General features: G+C 46.4%; 1 protein-coding gene across 7 annotated transcripts in view; it reads left to right on the top strand.

The window, feature by feature from the left end:
* Nucleotides 1-2490: 2490 nt before the first annotated feature.
* The window catches only part of LOC121272834 (AMMECR1-like protein), a 53152-nt gene continuing 41305 nt past the window's right edge, over nt 2491-14337 (top strand). For 2 of the 7 annotated variants that reach the window (XM_041179658.1, XM_041179650.1), the window contains exon 1: nt 2491-2670. In XM_041179658.1, coding sequence (XP_041035592.1) covers nt 2574-2670 — 97 coding nt within the window. In that variant the 5' untranslated portion in view covers nt 2491-2573. Of the gene's footprint in view, nt 2671-6997; nt 7093-8471; nt 8623-12122; nt 12218-14337 lie in introns of those variants that run through there. The other 5 variants (XM_041179664.1, XM_041179693.1, XM_041179684.1 and 2 more) reach the window with 5 other exon arrangements.

Here is a 14337-nt window from a genome sequence, read left to right as displayed (position 1 = left end):
AATGGATATTGGTGGACAGTCTATCACCAGAGATTGAGACAGAGAGGTCAAGGAAGGGAAGGGAAGTGTCAGAGATGGACCATGTGAAAATGATGGAGGGGTGGAGATTGGAAGCAAAATTAATAAATTTTTCCAAGTCCTGACGAGAGCATGAAGCAGCACCAAAGTAATCATCGATGTACCGGAGAGAGAGTTGTGGAAGGGGGCCGGAGTAGGACTGCAACAAGGAATGTTCCACATACCCCATAAAGAGACAGGCATAGCTGGGGCCCATGCGGGTACCCATAGCCACACCTTTTATTTGGAGGAAGTGAGAGGAGTTGAAGGAGAAATTGTTCAGCGTGAGAACAAGTTCAGCCAGACGGAGGAGAGTAGTGGTGGATGGGGATTGTTCGGGCCTCTGTTCGAGGAAGAAGCTAAGGGCCCTCAGACCATCCTGGTGGGGGATGGAGGTGTAGAGGGATTGGACGTCCATGGTGAAGAGGAAGCGGTAGGGGCCAGGGAACTGGAAATTGTTGATGTGACGTAAGGTGTCAGAGGGATGATTACTTTGGTGCTGCTTCATGCTCTCGTCAGGACTTGGAAAAATTTATTAATTTTTGTTGTTTTTAGTCAATTCATCTTGCTCGTCCTACTTTCTACTCTTAATTAACACATTCCTTTAGATAATATCACCACCTTCAACACCTGTTTGTCCTTTTGTCTGTGACATCTTTTAGTTTTCTCCACTTATCACTGGCCCTCTATTCAACTTTCCTCCCCCTCTCCTCCCCCTCCCCTTCCTCCCTCCCCTTCCCCCTCCCCCCTCCCCTCCCTCCCCCCTTCCCCCCCTCCCCTCCCTTCCCCCCCCTCCCCTCCCTCCCTTCCCCCCCTTCCCCCTCCCCTTCCCCCCCTCCCCTCCCCCCCCTCCCCTTCCCCCCCTCCCTCCTCCCCTCCCTCCCCTTCCCCCCCTCCCTCCCTCCTCCTCCCCTTCCCCCCCTCCCCCCTCTCCCCTTCCCCTCCCTCCCCTTCCCCTCCCCTCCCTCCCCTCCCCCCCCTTCCCCCCCTCCCCTCCCCCCCTCCCTTCCCCCCCTCCCTTCCCCCCCTCCTTTCCCCCCCTCCCTTCCCCCCCCTCCCCTTCCCTCCTCCCCTCCCCTCCCTTCCCCCCCCTCCCTTCCCCCCCCTCCCCTTCCCTCCCCTTCCCTCCCTTCCCCTTCCCTCCCCTCCCCTTCCCTCCCTTCCCCCCCCTCCCCTTCCCCCCCCTCCCCTTCCCTCCCTTCCCCCCCTCCCCTTCCCTCCCTTCCCCCCCTCCCCTTCCCTCCCTTCCCCCCCCTCCCCTTCCCTCCCTTCCCCCCCCTCCCCTTCCCTCCCCCCCCCTCCCCTTCCCTCCCTTCCCCCCCCTCCCCTTCCCTCCCCCCCCTCCCCTTCCCTCCCTTCCCCCTCCCCTTCCCCCTTCCCCCTTCCCCCTCCCCCTCCCCCTTCCCCCTCCCCTTCCCCTTTCCCCCTCCCCTTCCCCCTCCCCCTCCCCTTTCCCCCTCCCCTTCCCTCTCCCCTCCCCTTCCCATGCCCTCTCCCCTTCCCCCTTCCCCCTCCCCTTCCCCCTTCCCCCTCCCCTTCCCCCTTCCCCCTCCCCTTCCCAGCTGAGTTTTTCCAGGTATTTTTATCTCTGTAGTTAGTAGTCTGTAGCCAGTAGCAGCTGTGGTGTAGAGATAGTTTGAAGTGTTAGCACATGTTTAGTTGCTACTGAGTACCTTTGTAAATAAACACAAGAGTTTCTACCTATGGAGTGTCTGCCACTCAACTCTATCATTAGTGCCAAATTGGCCAACCCTTATAAGCGTATGAACAGGAACCAACAAACTGAACTAGGATCCACTACACTCTCAGGCAGTGTATTTCAGATCCTAACCAATCACTGCAAATGTTTTTTTTCCCTCATATCAGCATTATTTCTTTTGCCAATCACATCCCTCCACCAAAGGGAACATTTTCTCCCTATCTACTCTGTGCAGAGCCCTCTATCAAATTTAAATTACATAAAAGCCGTTCCTGAACCTGGGACAATTGGAAGGCAGCCATGTGGTCAGACTTTGAAGGCTCTCCACTCAGCCTGTGCTGTCATTGAGCGCGTTACCAGGGTGCCAACCTTCAGAGCACATTTGTCAACCTCTCTCAGAATCCTGGGATACTGGAGTGTCTCCCTGAGTCCCCCGAGCTCTGGTTTCAGCTCAGCGTGGCCTGATGGCCGCCGGGATACCGGAGTGCCTCCCTGAGTCCTCCGAGCTCTGATTTGACGCCAACGTGTCTCGGTGCGGTGTGCGCAGACACCTTACGTTCACCGTGTCCCGGTGGTCGCTGGGATATTGGAGGTTCTCTTGGTCATCCGGCTCTTCAGTCTTTCCGCTGGCTAACTGGCAGCGCTGTCGTTCTCATCTGTCTCGCTTTCTCTCTTATATCCCCGCCTCCCCGCTCCTCTTCTTTCTCCCCCCACAACCCCCCCCCGCCCCCAACCCCTCTCCACCTCGGTGCTCCCGGTTACTGCGGCCTGTGTGTTTGGCGGGTTTCTGGTGAAATCTCTGCTGTGACATGGCTCCATGATCGAGGGAATGTGTGCCAGGAAAGAGGCCGGCCTCCTCCTCCTGCCCTTGTTTGAGACTGAGGGACCGTCCCAAGCACCCGCCAGTGTAAAAGGTTTGACATTCACTATTTGCTCGGTTTGTGCTGTGTGCTTCGGCCTATCCCCTCCCCCCTTCATCAGCTGCTTAATTCACCACCTCCCCTCCTCCTCCTCCTCCTCCCTGGTCCCAGGCCCTATATGATTCTGTTGGAAATCCCCCACCCCCCCCCGTTGGGATACTCAGTGACAGGCAGTATTCCCGGATATTTTACCTGCATCACCCTGGCAACAATCCCGGGGCCCTAGCCCACTGACCCCCATCCCTGTTGCAACAAAAGAGTCTCGTCCTGGGCGAACTCCCATTCTGAAATCACGGAAAACGAGTGACTCCCGGTACCAATACCCGTCTCTCCCCCCCCGACCCCCGGCACCAATAACCACCCCCCTCCCACCCCCCCCCGGCACCAATAACCACCCCCCCCCCCCCCCCGGCACCAATAACCACCCCCAACCCACGACGACCCAGTAACCCTCCTCTTCCTCCCTCCCCTCCCCTCCTCCCAGGGACCAGTAACCCCAGACCCCCTCCCAGGATCAACTCCTCTTCTCCCCCACCCTTTTCCCAGGACCACTAACCAACCCCTCCCCTTACCCGTGACCAACATCCACCCCCACCCTCACCCTCAAGTGCCCCTCTCAGCACCAACGTCATCATAATGCAACCCACACCTCTCTCAACATCTAACTTCCTCCCCTTGAAGACCACTGCATTGAACACATTGTCCATCACCCAAGTCTCTGACTTTATCTTGAGTGTTAGTTCTTTTTTGTGACTGTTTCCTGGTGCAGCCTGTTTATTCTTTGCTGGGGTGGGTAGATTTTCCAATCAAATGCCACTGACTGGATGTTGGGAAAGTCTGTGCAATTAAACCATTTCATGTTGAAGTTTTTATTTTTGCTTTTAGGGGTTCTTGTTTGAAATTGTTCCTTCCTCTACCCCACTTCTTGATGTCACCCTGATCTTGGCAGTAGGCTGTTGTGTTGGGGAGGAGGAGGCAATGAATTGTGGTGAGATGGCTGCTGGTGTAGGGCTCAAAATGTTTACCTTGCTGTTTTTTACCCCCAAATTTGCAAAAGGGCTGGGATTTAAAGTAGAGAAGCAGAGACTTTCCTTTACTGCCACCTGCAGCCCTCGTGGATATGGGAGGCGCTCTGCTTCTCCAGTTCAGGCAGCAGCACTGGGAGATCCAGCCATGTATGCTGCCTCAGGGGTTTATTAAGGGTGACGTTACATTCCTTGTTTCACTCATTACAGTATTGTTAAACATTGCCAATTATTGTGGGAAAGATCAACTGGTATGAAGAGAATGGTGAGGGAGGCAACATATCAGTATATAGGTGAAAGGAGAGACAGAAAATATTTACGCCAATTATGGGAGAGAGGAGAATGAGAACATGGATTGAGAATATAAAGAAAGAGGCAGACATGCAAGAGGTGCAGATGAGAAGTAACAATAGATAAGACCAACAGAATCCAGGTTTGGAGGGGGTGCGGGGGGATGGACTACACGAGAATGCATGCTGAATATATAGATGAGATAGAAAACTATTATGTAGGCACTTATCGATAAACAGCATTACATACATGGGTGTCAGACAGACAAAAGTGAAGAAGCACATAACATGCTTACAAGTGAAGTGGAAATATTTGGTTTAAAATTCCCATTCATGTACCAGCTGCATGCAGGAGGGTGAATTTGGCAGCCATCGATGCTGTTTTGTGCTGGAGGTGACTCCCACCCTGTGACCTCTCTCCCTCCCATGTGCAAATGTTAGGTGCTTCTTGCCAGTGAGATTCGGGCACTGACATCCCTGTATGTAAGTTCTTCCTCTTGCATAGTTACATAGTATTTATAGCACACAAAGAGGCCATTTGGCCCAGCAGGTTTATGCCAGTGTTTATGCTCCACAAGAATCACCACCTGCACCCTTCTTCATGTAACCCCATCACCATACCCTTCAGTTCCCTTCTCCATCCTCTTATCCCTTAAATGTTATTTGCCTTAGCTATTCCTTGTGGTATTGCGTTCCACAGTCTCGCCACTCAGAGTAAAAAAGTTTCTCGTAAATTTCCTATTGGATGTATTGATGATTATCTCATTTATGGCCCCGAGTTCTGATTTTCCCTGAAAGTAGGAACATTTTCTCTGTCTACCCTATCAAACCCTTTTGTAAGTCACCCCTTGGTTTTCTTGGGAGAAAGGAACCCCAGCCTGCTCAATCTGTCCTGATATTTATAACCCCATGTTTTGATATCAGCCTAGCAAACCTTTTTGCACCTTCTCCAGTGCCTCTATATCCTTTTCTTATGTATAATATGGAGACCAGAGCTGTTCACATTGCAGATAGGTTCATCATTTTAATGGGAGCTCCTACACAAAATAATCTCAAAAAGTGAATCCTGTGCACTATATAGAAAGAACTCAAGTCTGGGTCAATACTGTTCAATACATCCTCAGTATGCATGTTTATATACTGATCTTCATATAACCACAAAACTTAAAACCCTGAAACTTAATAAATATTAAAAATTGTGTTCAAAGTTTAATCTTCAGTTTCATTCCTGCTGTAGTATTGTTGTTTGCCTTTGTGCTTGTGCATGCGTCCTTAAATGTCTAGACATTGGACTTGTCTAGTTTCCTGATGAGTGATGTTGCAGGTTGACATTAGAGTACATTTGTATGTCTCTGAGAGAATGCATACAGATTGGCTAGTCAGGCTAAATAGATTGTCAGCTTTCGGGCACTTCACAAATGGACCAAGTGGAGCAGCAGACAAGACGAACAGCTGAGCAGATGTATGGTTTAACTCATGGACTTCCTGTGGTTTACTGGGCAGTGACTGGGCCCACAGGTGCCAAATACTATGGAGAAAATCAGAGAAACCCCTGCCTCAGAGAAACTGAACCAGGAAAAAACAAAATTGAAGGTTTGTAGTAGATCTGATACAGATGGTTGGGAACTGACAGAAGACAGAATTTAATCAGGAGTGGAGGTCAGGTAATGTCCTTATTCATGAGTAATCCCCTGGTCCCTATTAATGAAACAAAAAAATCTGGAAAGAGATTATTACTTCAATGGTAAAACAATAATGTGCATGGAAAATGAGAGAGATCCAGGGGTTCTGATTGACAAATTGAGGCTATTGCAGTAATGCTCAGTGGCAATGAATAAAATGAATCAGATAGTGGGATATATTAAAAGGTCAATACTGAGTTGAAATAGTGAGGTAATCCTGCACTTTAATAAATCATTAGTATGACTGCATTTAGAATACTGTGCACAGTCTTGGTCACCACCGTATAGAAAGGAAATCGCAGTTAATGAAAGGATACAGAAGAAAGCAACCAGAATGATCGAGGGATTAGATTGAGGAGTGATGATGTAAGTTGGTCATGTTCTCACTGGAAAGGAGAAGGTTTTGAGGTGATATGATTGCTGTTTTCTGGATTCTAAAGGGTAGGGATAATGTAGACCATGGCGAGCCTCTTCACTTTGTCTAGAACAGTAGAACTAGAAGACAGTCTGTTCTGATGAAAGATCACAGATCTAAAATGTTAACATTCTTTCTCTCTCCACAGATGCTGCCTGACCTGCTGAGTATTTCCAGCATTTTCTGTTTTGATTTCCAATTTCCAGCATCTGCAGTATTCTGCTTTCGACACAGCCTAAGCTTGAAAGGATGTAAATTCAAAACTAATCTGGGGAAATGTTATTTTGTTTAGTGAGTTGTCAATACATGCACGGACTCCCGAGCAAGACAGTGGAAGCAGACAGCATTGATTCATTCAAATACAAATTAGATTTCTTTCAAGGAATAACATGTTGGGATCCAGGATGTGAGTAAATTGAGATATGATGTGATAAGTACAGTGTGGGAGAAATGGGTGACTGGATCATGGTTCCCAAAGCTCTCCACCAATTTGCGTTTTCCTTGTGTCTTGTCTGAGTCTGTTCTGGATCAACGGCTAGAGGTTGAATGCAGTGATTTATCAACAACTCCATTATCATTTTGTCACATGACTCCCAAAATGGTAGATGAACTAGATGGATTCTGGTCTTTTATCCTGCAGCAATTCCTATCTGTCGATATGCAATTTGTTGTTTTGATCCTTGGTGCTATTTCTGCTGTTGCAGACGTGTAGTAGTGCAGGAACTCTCAGAATCCTGTGTCCTTTGATTTGGTGAATTATAAAGGAATTGCTTTTTTCCATTTAAAATGGATGTTATTGCAAATGGTGGGTAGAAGAGTCTCACAATATTTACATAGCAGCTAATGTTGTGTGTCTAGGATGAGTAAAGACCATCAGGCCCATGTGAGCTCACTTCATATTTTGTTCAGTCTCAGATCAACGTACTTGCCCTTCCTCCGACCTCTCAAAGCAATGGAATCTGTTGGAACTGCAGTGACTGCTATGTAGGCTAACATGACATACAGTAAGTTCCAAATTCAGACCTTTATAGTGCCTTCCACTAGCCCTATAAAAACCCTGTCTTTGCGTGGCGTTGTCAAAGATTGGAAGGTGATTTGGTTGAAGTTTAAATGGTAAGAAGATTTGTTAGGGTAACTATTTTCTCTGGTGTGGGAGGTCAGAACAATGGAATATAATACAATTAGAGCAAGGCTGTTTGGGAGGGAAATTGGGAAGTCCCACCCCCCAACACACTGGGTAGTGGAATTCCTCCCCACCCCACCCCACAAGACAAAAAGGTAGGTCAATGGATCTGAGGTGCAGATCAGCTATCATCTAATTGAATGATGGAGCAGGCTCAAAGGGTTGAATGGCCTCCTCCTAATGATAATTGTGATGCCCCTGTGGCAACCTCAGCTGACATTTTGTAACTCACTGCCCAGATTGGTGATCAAACCTGGGATTCTGTTGTCTTGTATGGGTTAGTTTAATTTTGAGTTGTGCTTTTGTTATGCTCTATTAGAGATCCTTGCCACCTTCGTGTTCTCTGCCACTTGCACAGTGTTGCCACCTCTGCACATTGTTGGCCTCTACACTATTTTGTTTGCTCTAGATCTTCCTTTTGATTCCTGCCATCTGCAAGCGTCATCACAATCTATGTCTCTGAGTTCCCATTAGTTCATGCATGGTCCTATCATTATTCTCTGTCTCTAGCTATCTAGAGATTGCATAGTATTATGTAGCAATCTAGTTGGAGGTAGCAGACACAGAGAACTTGCTTGGGAATCTATACATATGATATCCATGGTTACTGCAGCAGTGATGGTAAATGCTTAGTGTGTGCTTCATGGGGCGAATTGAAATTTGGATCTGGAGATAATGTAAATATGTTTTGAAATTAATTCTGAGAGCATCTTGAGGAAGGAACGGGACTGTACATTTTGTACTTCTGTGATAATTGATGATCTGTACAGGAGATCAAGATCTTTTTGGCAGGATATTGCAACCTATCCCAGTCTATCAGTGTCACTGGGCTTATGTGGAGCATTCTCTGAAGCCAATTTGCTTTCATGTGATACACCCAACAATCCCAATTGCGTTTGCAGCTGCTATCACCAGTGACAGACTTGTTACCCACCAGTACTTTACCCCGGTGTTATACAGCTTACTATGTCCTCTTGGAAGAGCAGAGGTTTGAAAATAACTACTGCTCAATGTATTTCACTGTTGAGTGGACATGGCACAAAACTTTCACATGCCCACCATTGCTCTTCACAAAAATCCTTGTGCCAGCACTTGATCTTTAGGATTGTTAGCAGTTCAGAGCAGATCTGGTGGATGATAAACTTGGGTTTAACACTGGAAATGTTTCTGAAGCAGTGTTGCTCTTTTGTTTTATTACAGGTTCTGTTTCTATCCCTGTCTTTCAGGCTTCACAAGTTGGGAGAGGTTGATCCCAGCCAGGAATGGAAGTAGAGCTGACTGAATTTTCCCTGGAATTTCAATAACCCAATCAACTGTGTGTAAATTATTTGGTTCCCAACTTCCAGAGCAGGTACACATCAGTATTACAGAGGTGGCTGCATGTGTATCACGTGCTGTGATAACTTTTTGGTATATTTTTCTGCTTTATCTCCTCCTCTCTCTGGTACCTTACCCAACTGACCATTGTTCATTTGAAGCCAGACCTTAAGTGGTGGCAGGTAATTTGACCATTGAGATCAGCTGAGTCTAGTTGCTCTCGACTGACCTCACTGCATATATGAGTTGCTGGCTTGTGATCAATTGGACTTCTGCCTGTTTTCCCCTCCTCTCCGAGTTCTGGGACGATGTGGCCAATTGTAGCATTCCAGTTGTTGTTTACTCAGCACAGAATATGTCCTTCTGTGCTATATTGTTTAGTGGCACACAGGTTAGTGAAGAACAGTAAGTTTTCACAAGAGTCTTAGACAGCATTCCTCCCTCAACCAACATGAAGGACAGATTAAATGGTATCTCATCTCATTTCCTGTTTCTTGGATCTTTCTGTGCTTAAATTGGATGCTTTTGTTCCTGCAAAATAGCAATGACTACATGTGAAAAGTAAGTCAGTAGCTCTTAAATGCTTGTTAAATGCAAATCACATCACAGTAGAGGGATTTCAGAACTGGATTAGACATTGCTTTGCAATGGCATGGTGAATCAAGACATTCCTGGCAGATCCTAATTTCATATTCAATGCTGAGTTAGCTCAACTCAGCCAGGACAGTGATAGGGGACTACAAAGGAAATCACAAAAATCACAGTGGATTCCATCTTCCTAGCCAGTCACCCTTTCTTGAAAATGCAAGTTTGGATGTTGGTTGAGAGGTAGTTTGGGCTCTGCTGCAATGCCCTCCTTGGTTGAATAGCCACCTGACACCCCCAATCTAGGTGCACGACTGCAGAGTGGCCTCTTTCATGATGTGTTGGAGGGCTGCCTATACACTCAGTGTTACCAACCTGGAACAGGAGATTGATCTCCCTGAGAACTGGGACAAGCATTGAGCACTTTGCCCCTCTTGCATGTCTCGCACGAGAACCTTTGGTGCCAAAGCTGAAACCTTTACTGGTTCCCGCCCCCAGCTATCCCAATGTCTATCCTAGGCCCACCACCGTTCCAAAATACAGCCCTGATTTTCTTGCCAGCTGCTTCTGCTGTCGTAACTTGACTGGAAGTGCAGTCTGAGCATGATGCTGTGGCAGTTGGAGCACACCAGCTAGGCATGAGTAAATTCCTGTTCAACACTGTTCAAAAGTACAGACTGTTCTCCAATTGTTTAACACAGTGCCTGCTTAGGAAAAAAACCTGTCCTCTACATTAAGCAGGGTCTGCTTATGTATTGCTCATTGTTTTGAAATGAGCAGTCTGGGGTACCAAGCTGATTTCTTTGTTACAATGTTACTGTCTTGTCTTAATTTGAAAAATGATCAATTTTGATTTGCACAAAATATTTTCGTTCATCAGCATTCAAAAAGTTGAGTGTTTAAAGTCAGACTACTTGAGTTACATATTTCTGGATGTAGACTTTCCAAGCCTTCTGAATTATCTGGGGGTGTCCCACATTGGTACAAGGGTGATATCACTTGTGAGTCACCATGCACCACCATGACAATCAGTGGTTACAGTGGCTTAGCAACAAGCATCACCACTGAAACGCACAATGGAAACCTGATAACCATTTCATGTGCAGCACTTGTGGCCGAACCTTCCTACACGCCAGAAGTCTCACCCCCTCGGCACGTTGGCCTCGAGGTGGCTGTGGTGGGGAAGAGACCGTTGTTCACCTCCTTGTAGATTGTGCCTTTGCAAAAAAGGTCTGGAGAGAGATGCAGTGGTTTCTGTCAAGGTTCATCCCAAGCAGTTCTGTGACACAGGACTCTGTGCTCTACGGGCTGTTCCCAGGGGGACACACCGAGACAAACATCGACTGCAGCTGGAGGATCATCAACTCGGTGAAAGGCGCTCTTTGGTCTGCCCGAAACTTGTTGATCTTCCAGCGTAAAGAGTTGTCCCCGACTGAGTGTTGCAGACTGGCACAATCCAAAGTCCAGGACTACGTGCAGAGGGACGCACTAAAGCTTGGGGCAGCCGCCGCAAAGGTGCAATGGGGAAAGGTCGCTGTCTAAGACCTTTCTGCCACAGTGCACCGAGGGACTGGGAACTGTTTAGAGCCCCCTCGGGCTGTACAGCTCAAAATGTCTGCAAATGATTGTAATATTCATTGATTGTATTGATGCATTTCGTGATACATGTTGTAAAAGTTGAACCTGATTGTACTTTTGTGATGGTGATTTTGAAATGGTTTGGAATGTTGTTGAAGATATTTTATGAATAAAGTATATTTTTGCAAAAAAAAAAGCACTTGTGGCCGAACCTGCCTACCTATCATGGATTGGTCTCTTCAGCCATCAGAAAAAGTGCAGCATAGTGAAGCTACCCCCATCCCCAGTGGATTTAATTTGCTGCATGTCCAGCATTTCACCTAGATTGAAGGATACCGAGTGTCCCGGGTTGGAAGATAAGTCTCTTGGGCACTGATGCTAGCGACCCAGAGCTGACACCAGTCACTTCCCCTTGTATTCTGACCCATGCCTGACTTCAAACTGGGGGAGATGGGAGCCAACACCTAGACTGACCCACTGTGAATTGGGGAGAGATGGGAACCCACACCCAGACTGACCCACTGTGAATCGGAGAGAGATGGGAACCCACACGCGTACTGACCCACTGCGAATCGGGGAGAGATGGGAACCTACACCTAGACTGACCCACTGTGAATCGGGGAGAGATGGGAACCTACACCTAGACTGACCCACTGTGAATTGGGGAGAGATGGGAACCCACACCCAGACTGACCCACTGTGAATCGGAGAGAGATGGGAACCCACACGCGTACTGACCCACTGCGAATCGGGGAGAGATGGGAACCTACACCTAGACTGACCCACTGTGAATCGGGGAGAGATGGGAACCTACACCTAGACTGACCCAATGTGAATCGGGGAGAGATGGGAGCCCACACCCGGACTGACCCACTGTGAATCGGGGAGAGATGGGAGCCCACACCCGTACTGACCCACTGTGAATTGGGAAAGATACAAGCTCAGATCTGGATTAGGGTGTTGAAGAGAGACAAACCCAAACTCAGGAGAAACCATGTGACTGAATATTAAACATGGGCCTCTTGGTGCTTTCTATTTAAATGTCAACTGAAGTTTTATAGCAGTCACTCCCTGATAACTGTATGCAGGTCCCTGATTAGAGCCCTGACAAACAAACTATAAATGTCTCTTCTGTATCTGCTTTTAGGACCCTTGTGCTTGTCTTTATCTTTCTGATAATGTAGGGAAATGTCACCACCCTCAAAGGTTAGCTGCATTGAGTTGCATCAAATCTACAGCACGGAAACGGGTTATTTGACTCAGCTGGCCAATGCCAACATTTGGTCTAACCCTATCAGCATAACCTCTTATTCCTTTCTGCCTTATTTTCTAGCTACTCTTTGTTATTTATCTCAATTAGTTGTTGTCGTCATGTGTTCCACATTCTTACTACTACTTGGGTAAAGAGGTTTCTCCTGAATTCTCTATTGGATTTATATGGCTTCTAGTTTTGGAAACATGCACAGGTGGGAACATTTTCGCTACGTCTACCCTGTCAAAATCTTTCATAGTTTAAAGACCTTTACCCCTCTGCCTTCTCTTTTTTAGAGAAAAGAGCACTAGCCTGTTTGATCTTTCCAGATACTTTTAACCTGCTACCGTCCTTGTAAATCTTTTTTGCATCTTCTTTTAATGCCTCTATATCTTTTTTATAATATGGGGACCAGAACTGTGCACTGTACTCCCAAGTGTGCTCTAAGCAAGGTTCTGCACAAGATTTGAAGTGGCTTCCCTGCTTTTCAATTCTATCCCTCTAGAAATGAAACCCAATGTTTGATTTGCCTTTTTATGGTCTTATTAGCCTGCAATGCTACTTTTAAGTGTTTTCTGTATCCGTACCGTGAGATCCCTCTGCTCCTTGACCCCGTTTAGACTCTGACCTCTTTTATTATATAATAATAAATAAATAGTTTTATTTAAGTGAAACCACTTATTAGCAAGAGCTTGGCAGTTTTTATAGAAAAATTGTCTAAATTTAATTCGGGACCGTTGGAGACTCTTGACCTAGCTTGAAATGCAGCTGGCAGGGGTGAAAGTGTGGTTCTGACCCACTGTGCCATCCTGTCACAGCAGTGTCTTGTCTGTTTAAAAAAAAATTGTGTTGCTAACTGGCTTTGGGAAGTAGGGGAGGTGGAAAAGATGCACAGTGATTTTTAGATATAGAGAGAGAGAATGATGAGGAGGCTTAATCTTGGTGGAAAGTGTGCTGCAGTTTGAAGTGTGTAACTAAAAGCTTTGCCAGGATTTGTAAGGAAGAAGGCAGAGTAATATAACTAATATTGTGCTGCCAAAGCTTTGCGATTGATCTATGAGTTCTAATTTAATTTAAAACTGCATAAAATTCACCTAGTATTCCTGCTGCAGTAGATAGAACATTTGAAGCAAGAGCAAACATTGGCCGATGCAATCATCAGCAAGCAGCATATGGAAAGCAGGCTGTGTCTAACTCAGAGGCCTGGAGGGAGTGGTGTTGAAATTTGCAGATGATTGATTCCTTGGAAGACCAAAGGGATGTGCTGTGATGGGGTAATAGGCTATAAAGTCACAGATGGAATTCAGCGTCATTAAGTGTGAGGTGATGCATTTTGATTTTAAAAACGTGGAGCAATAAATGTAATAAATGGATGTAGGCTCAGTGCTGTAGAGGAGCCAAGGGATTTGGGGTTATAGGTTCATAGGACATTAAAGGAAATGCATCAGCATAAGGCTGGTTTTTTTTTTAAAGAGCTAATAGAATTGAAGGTTTTATCTTAAACTATAAAATATAAAGCCAAGAGGTAACGATAAACTTTATAAACCTTAAGACCTCTGTTGGAGCAGTGTGTGTGGCATTGTGTTCCACAACAGAGGAAGGATATTAAGGCTTTAGAGAAGGTACAACTAGGGTTGCCAGCTCCTCCATCCCCACTGGATTGTCTTGTGTGTCTCCAGGAATGGAAGATTAATCTTTCTGCCCCTGCTGCCAGGAACATGGGCGAAACATTGAATTTGTAGCTTGAACCTGTGGTTTGCACCTGGGCTTTCTTGATGTGCCTCCTTCTTCTTGGAAATTCTTGCACAAAATGCTGAGCAAACGTACTCAATGACGGGCGACCCAACCTTGAAAAGTAAATGCAGCAGCATTCACAAATTGTGGGCAAGTGTCATGTGATTGGACACCATGCTTTCAAGCCTCCAGGGATACCTCCAACCACAGCTGTTAACCTTATGTGCTCCTGTACTGCTGTCAGGAAAGGAGGGAAGAACGTTATGCGATTGGAGACGTGCATTATTGGTATTGTAGCTTTTCTGAACATTGGATGCAGTTAAAATGATCATTAAAGAGGCCTGTACACATCCCACCATGGCAGTTTAAGAATTTTAATTTGATTTTACAAATCGGGAAATAAAAAGCTGGTATCTGTTGTAAATGCCTGCTGGTTCACTTAAATCATTTTGGAAATGAAACCTCATTGTATTGGCCTATGTGCGACTCCAGCCTCCCACCAATGTGATTGACTCTTAACTGCCCTCTGTTACGACCTTGCAAACCATTTGGTTGTATCAAACTAACACACACACACTGCAGCGGTTGAGAAGGGAGCAC

Source organism: Carcharodon carcharias, chromosome 2, assembly GCF_017639515.1.
Source record: "Carcharodon carcharias isolate sCarCar2 chromosome 2, sCarCar2.pri, whole genome shotgun sequence".
Taxonomy (NCBI): Eukaryota; Metazoa; Chordata; class Chondrichthyes; order Lamniformes; family Lamnidae; genus Carcharodon; species Carcharodon carcharias.
Note: the sequence above shows the minus strand (reverse complement) of the source record. Positions and strands in the feature narration are given on the sequence as shown.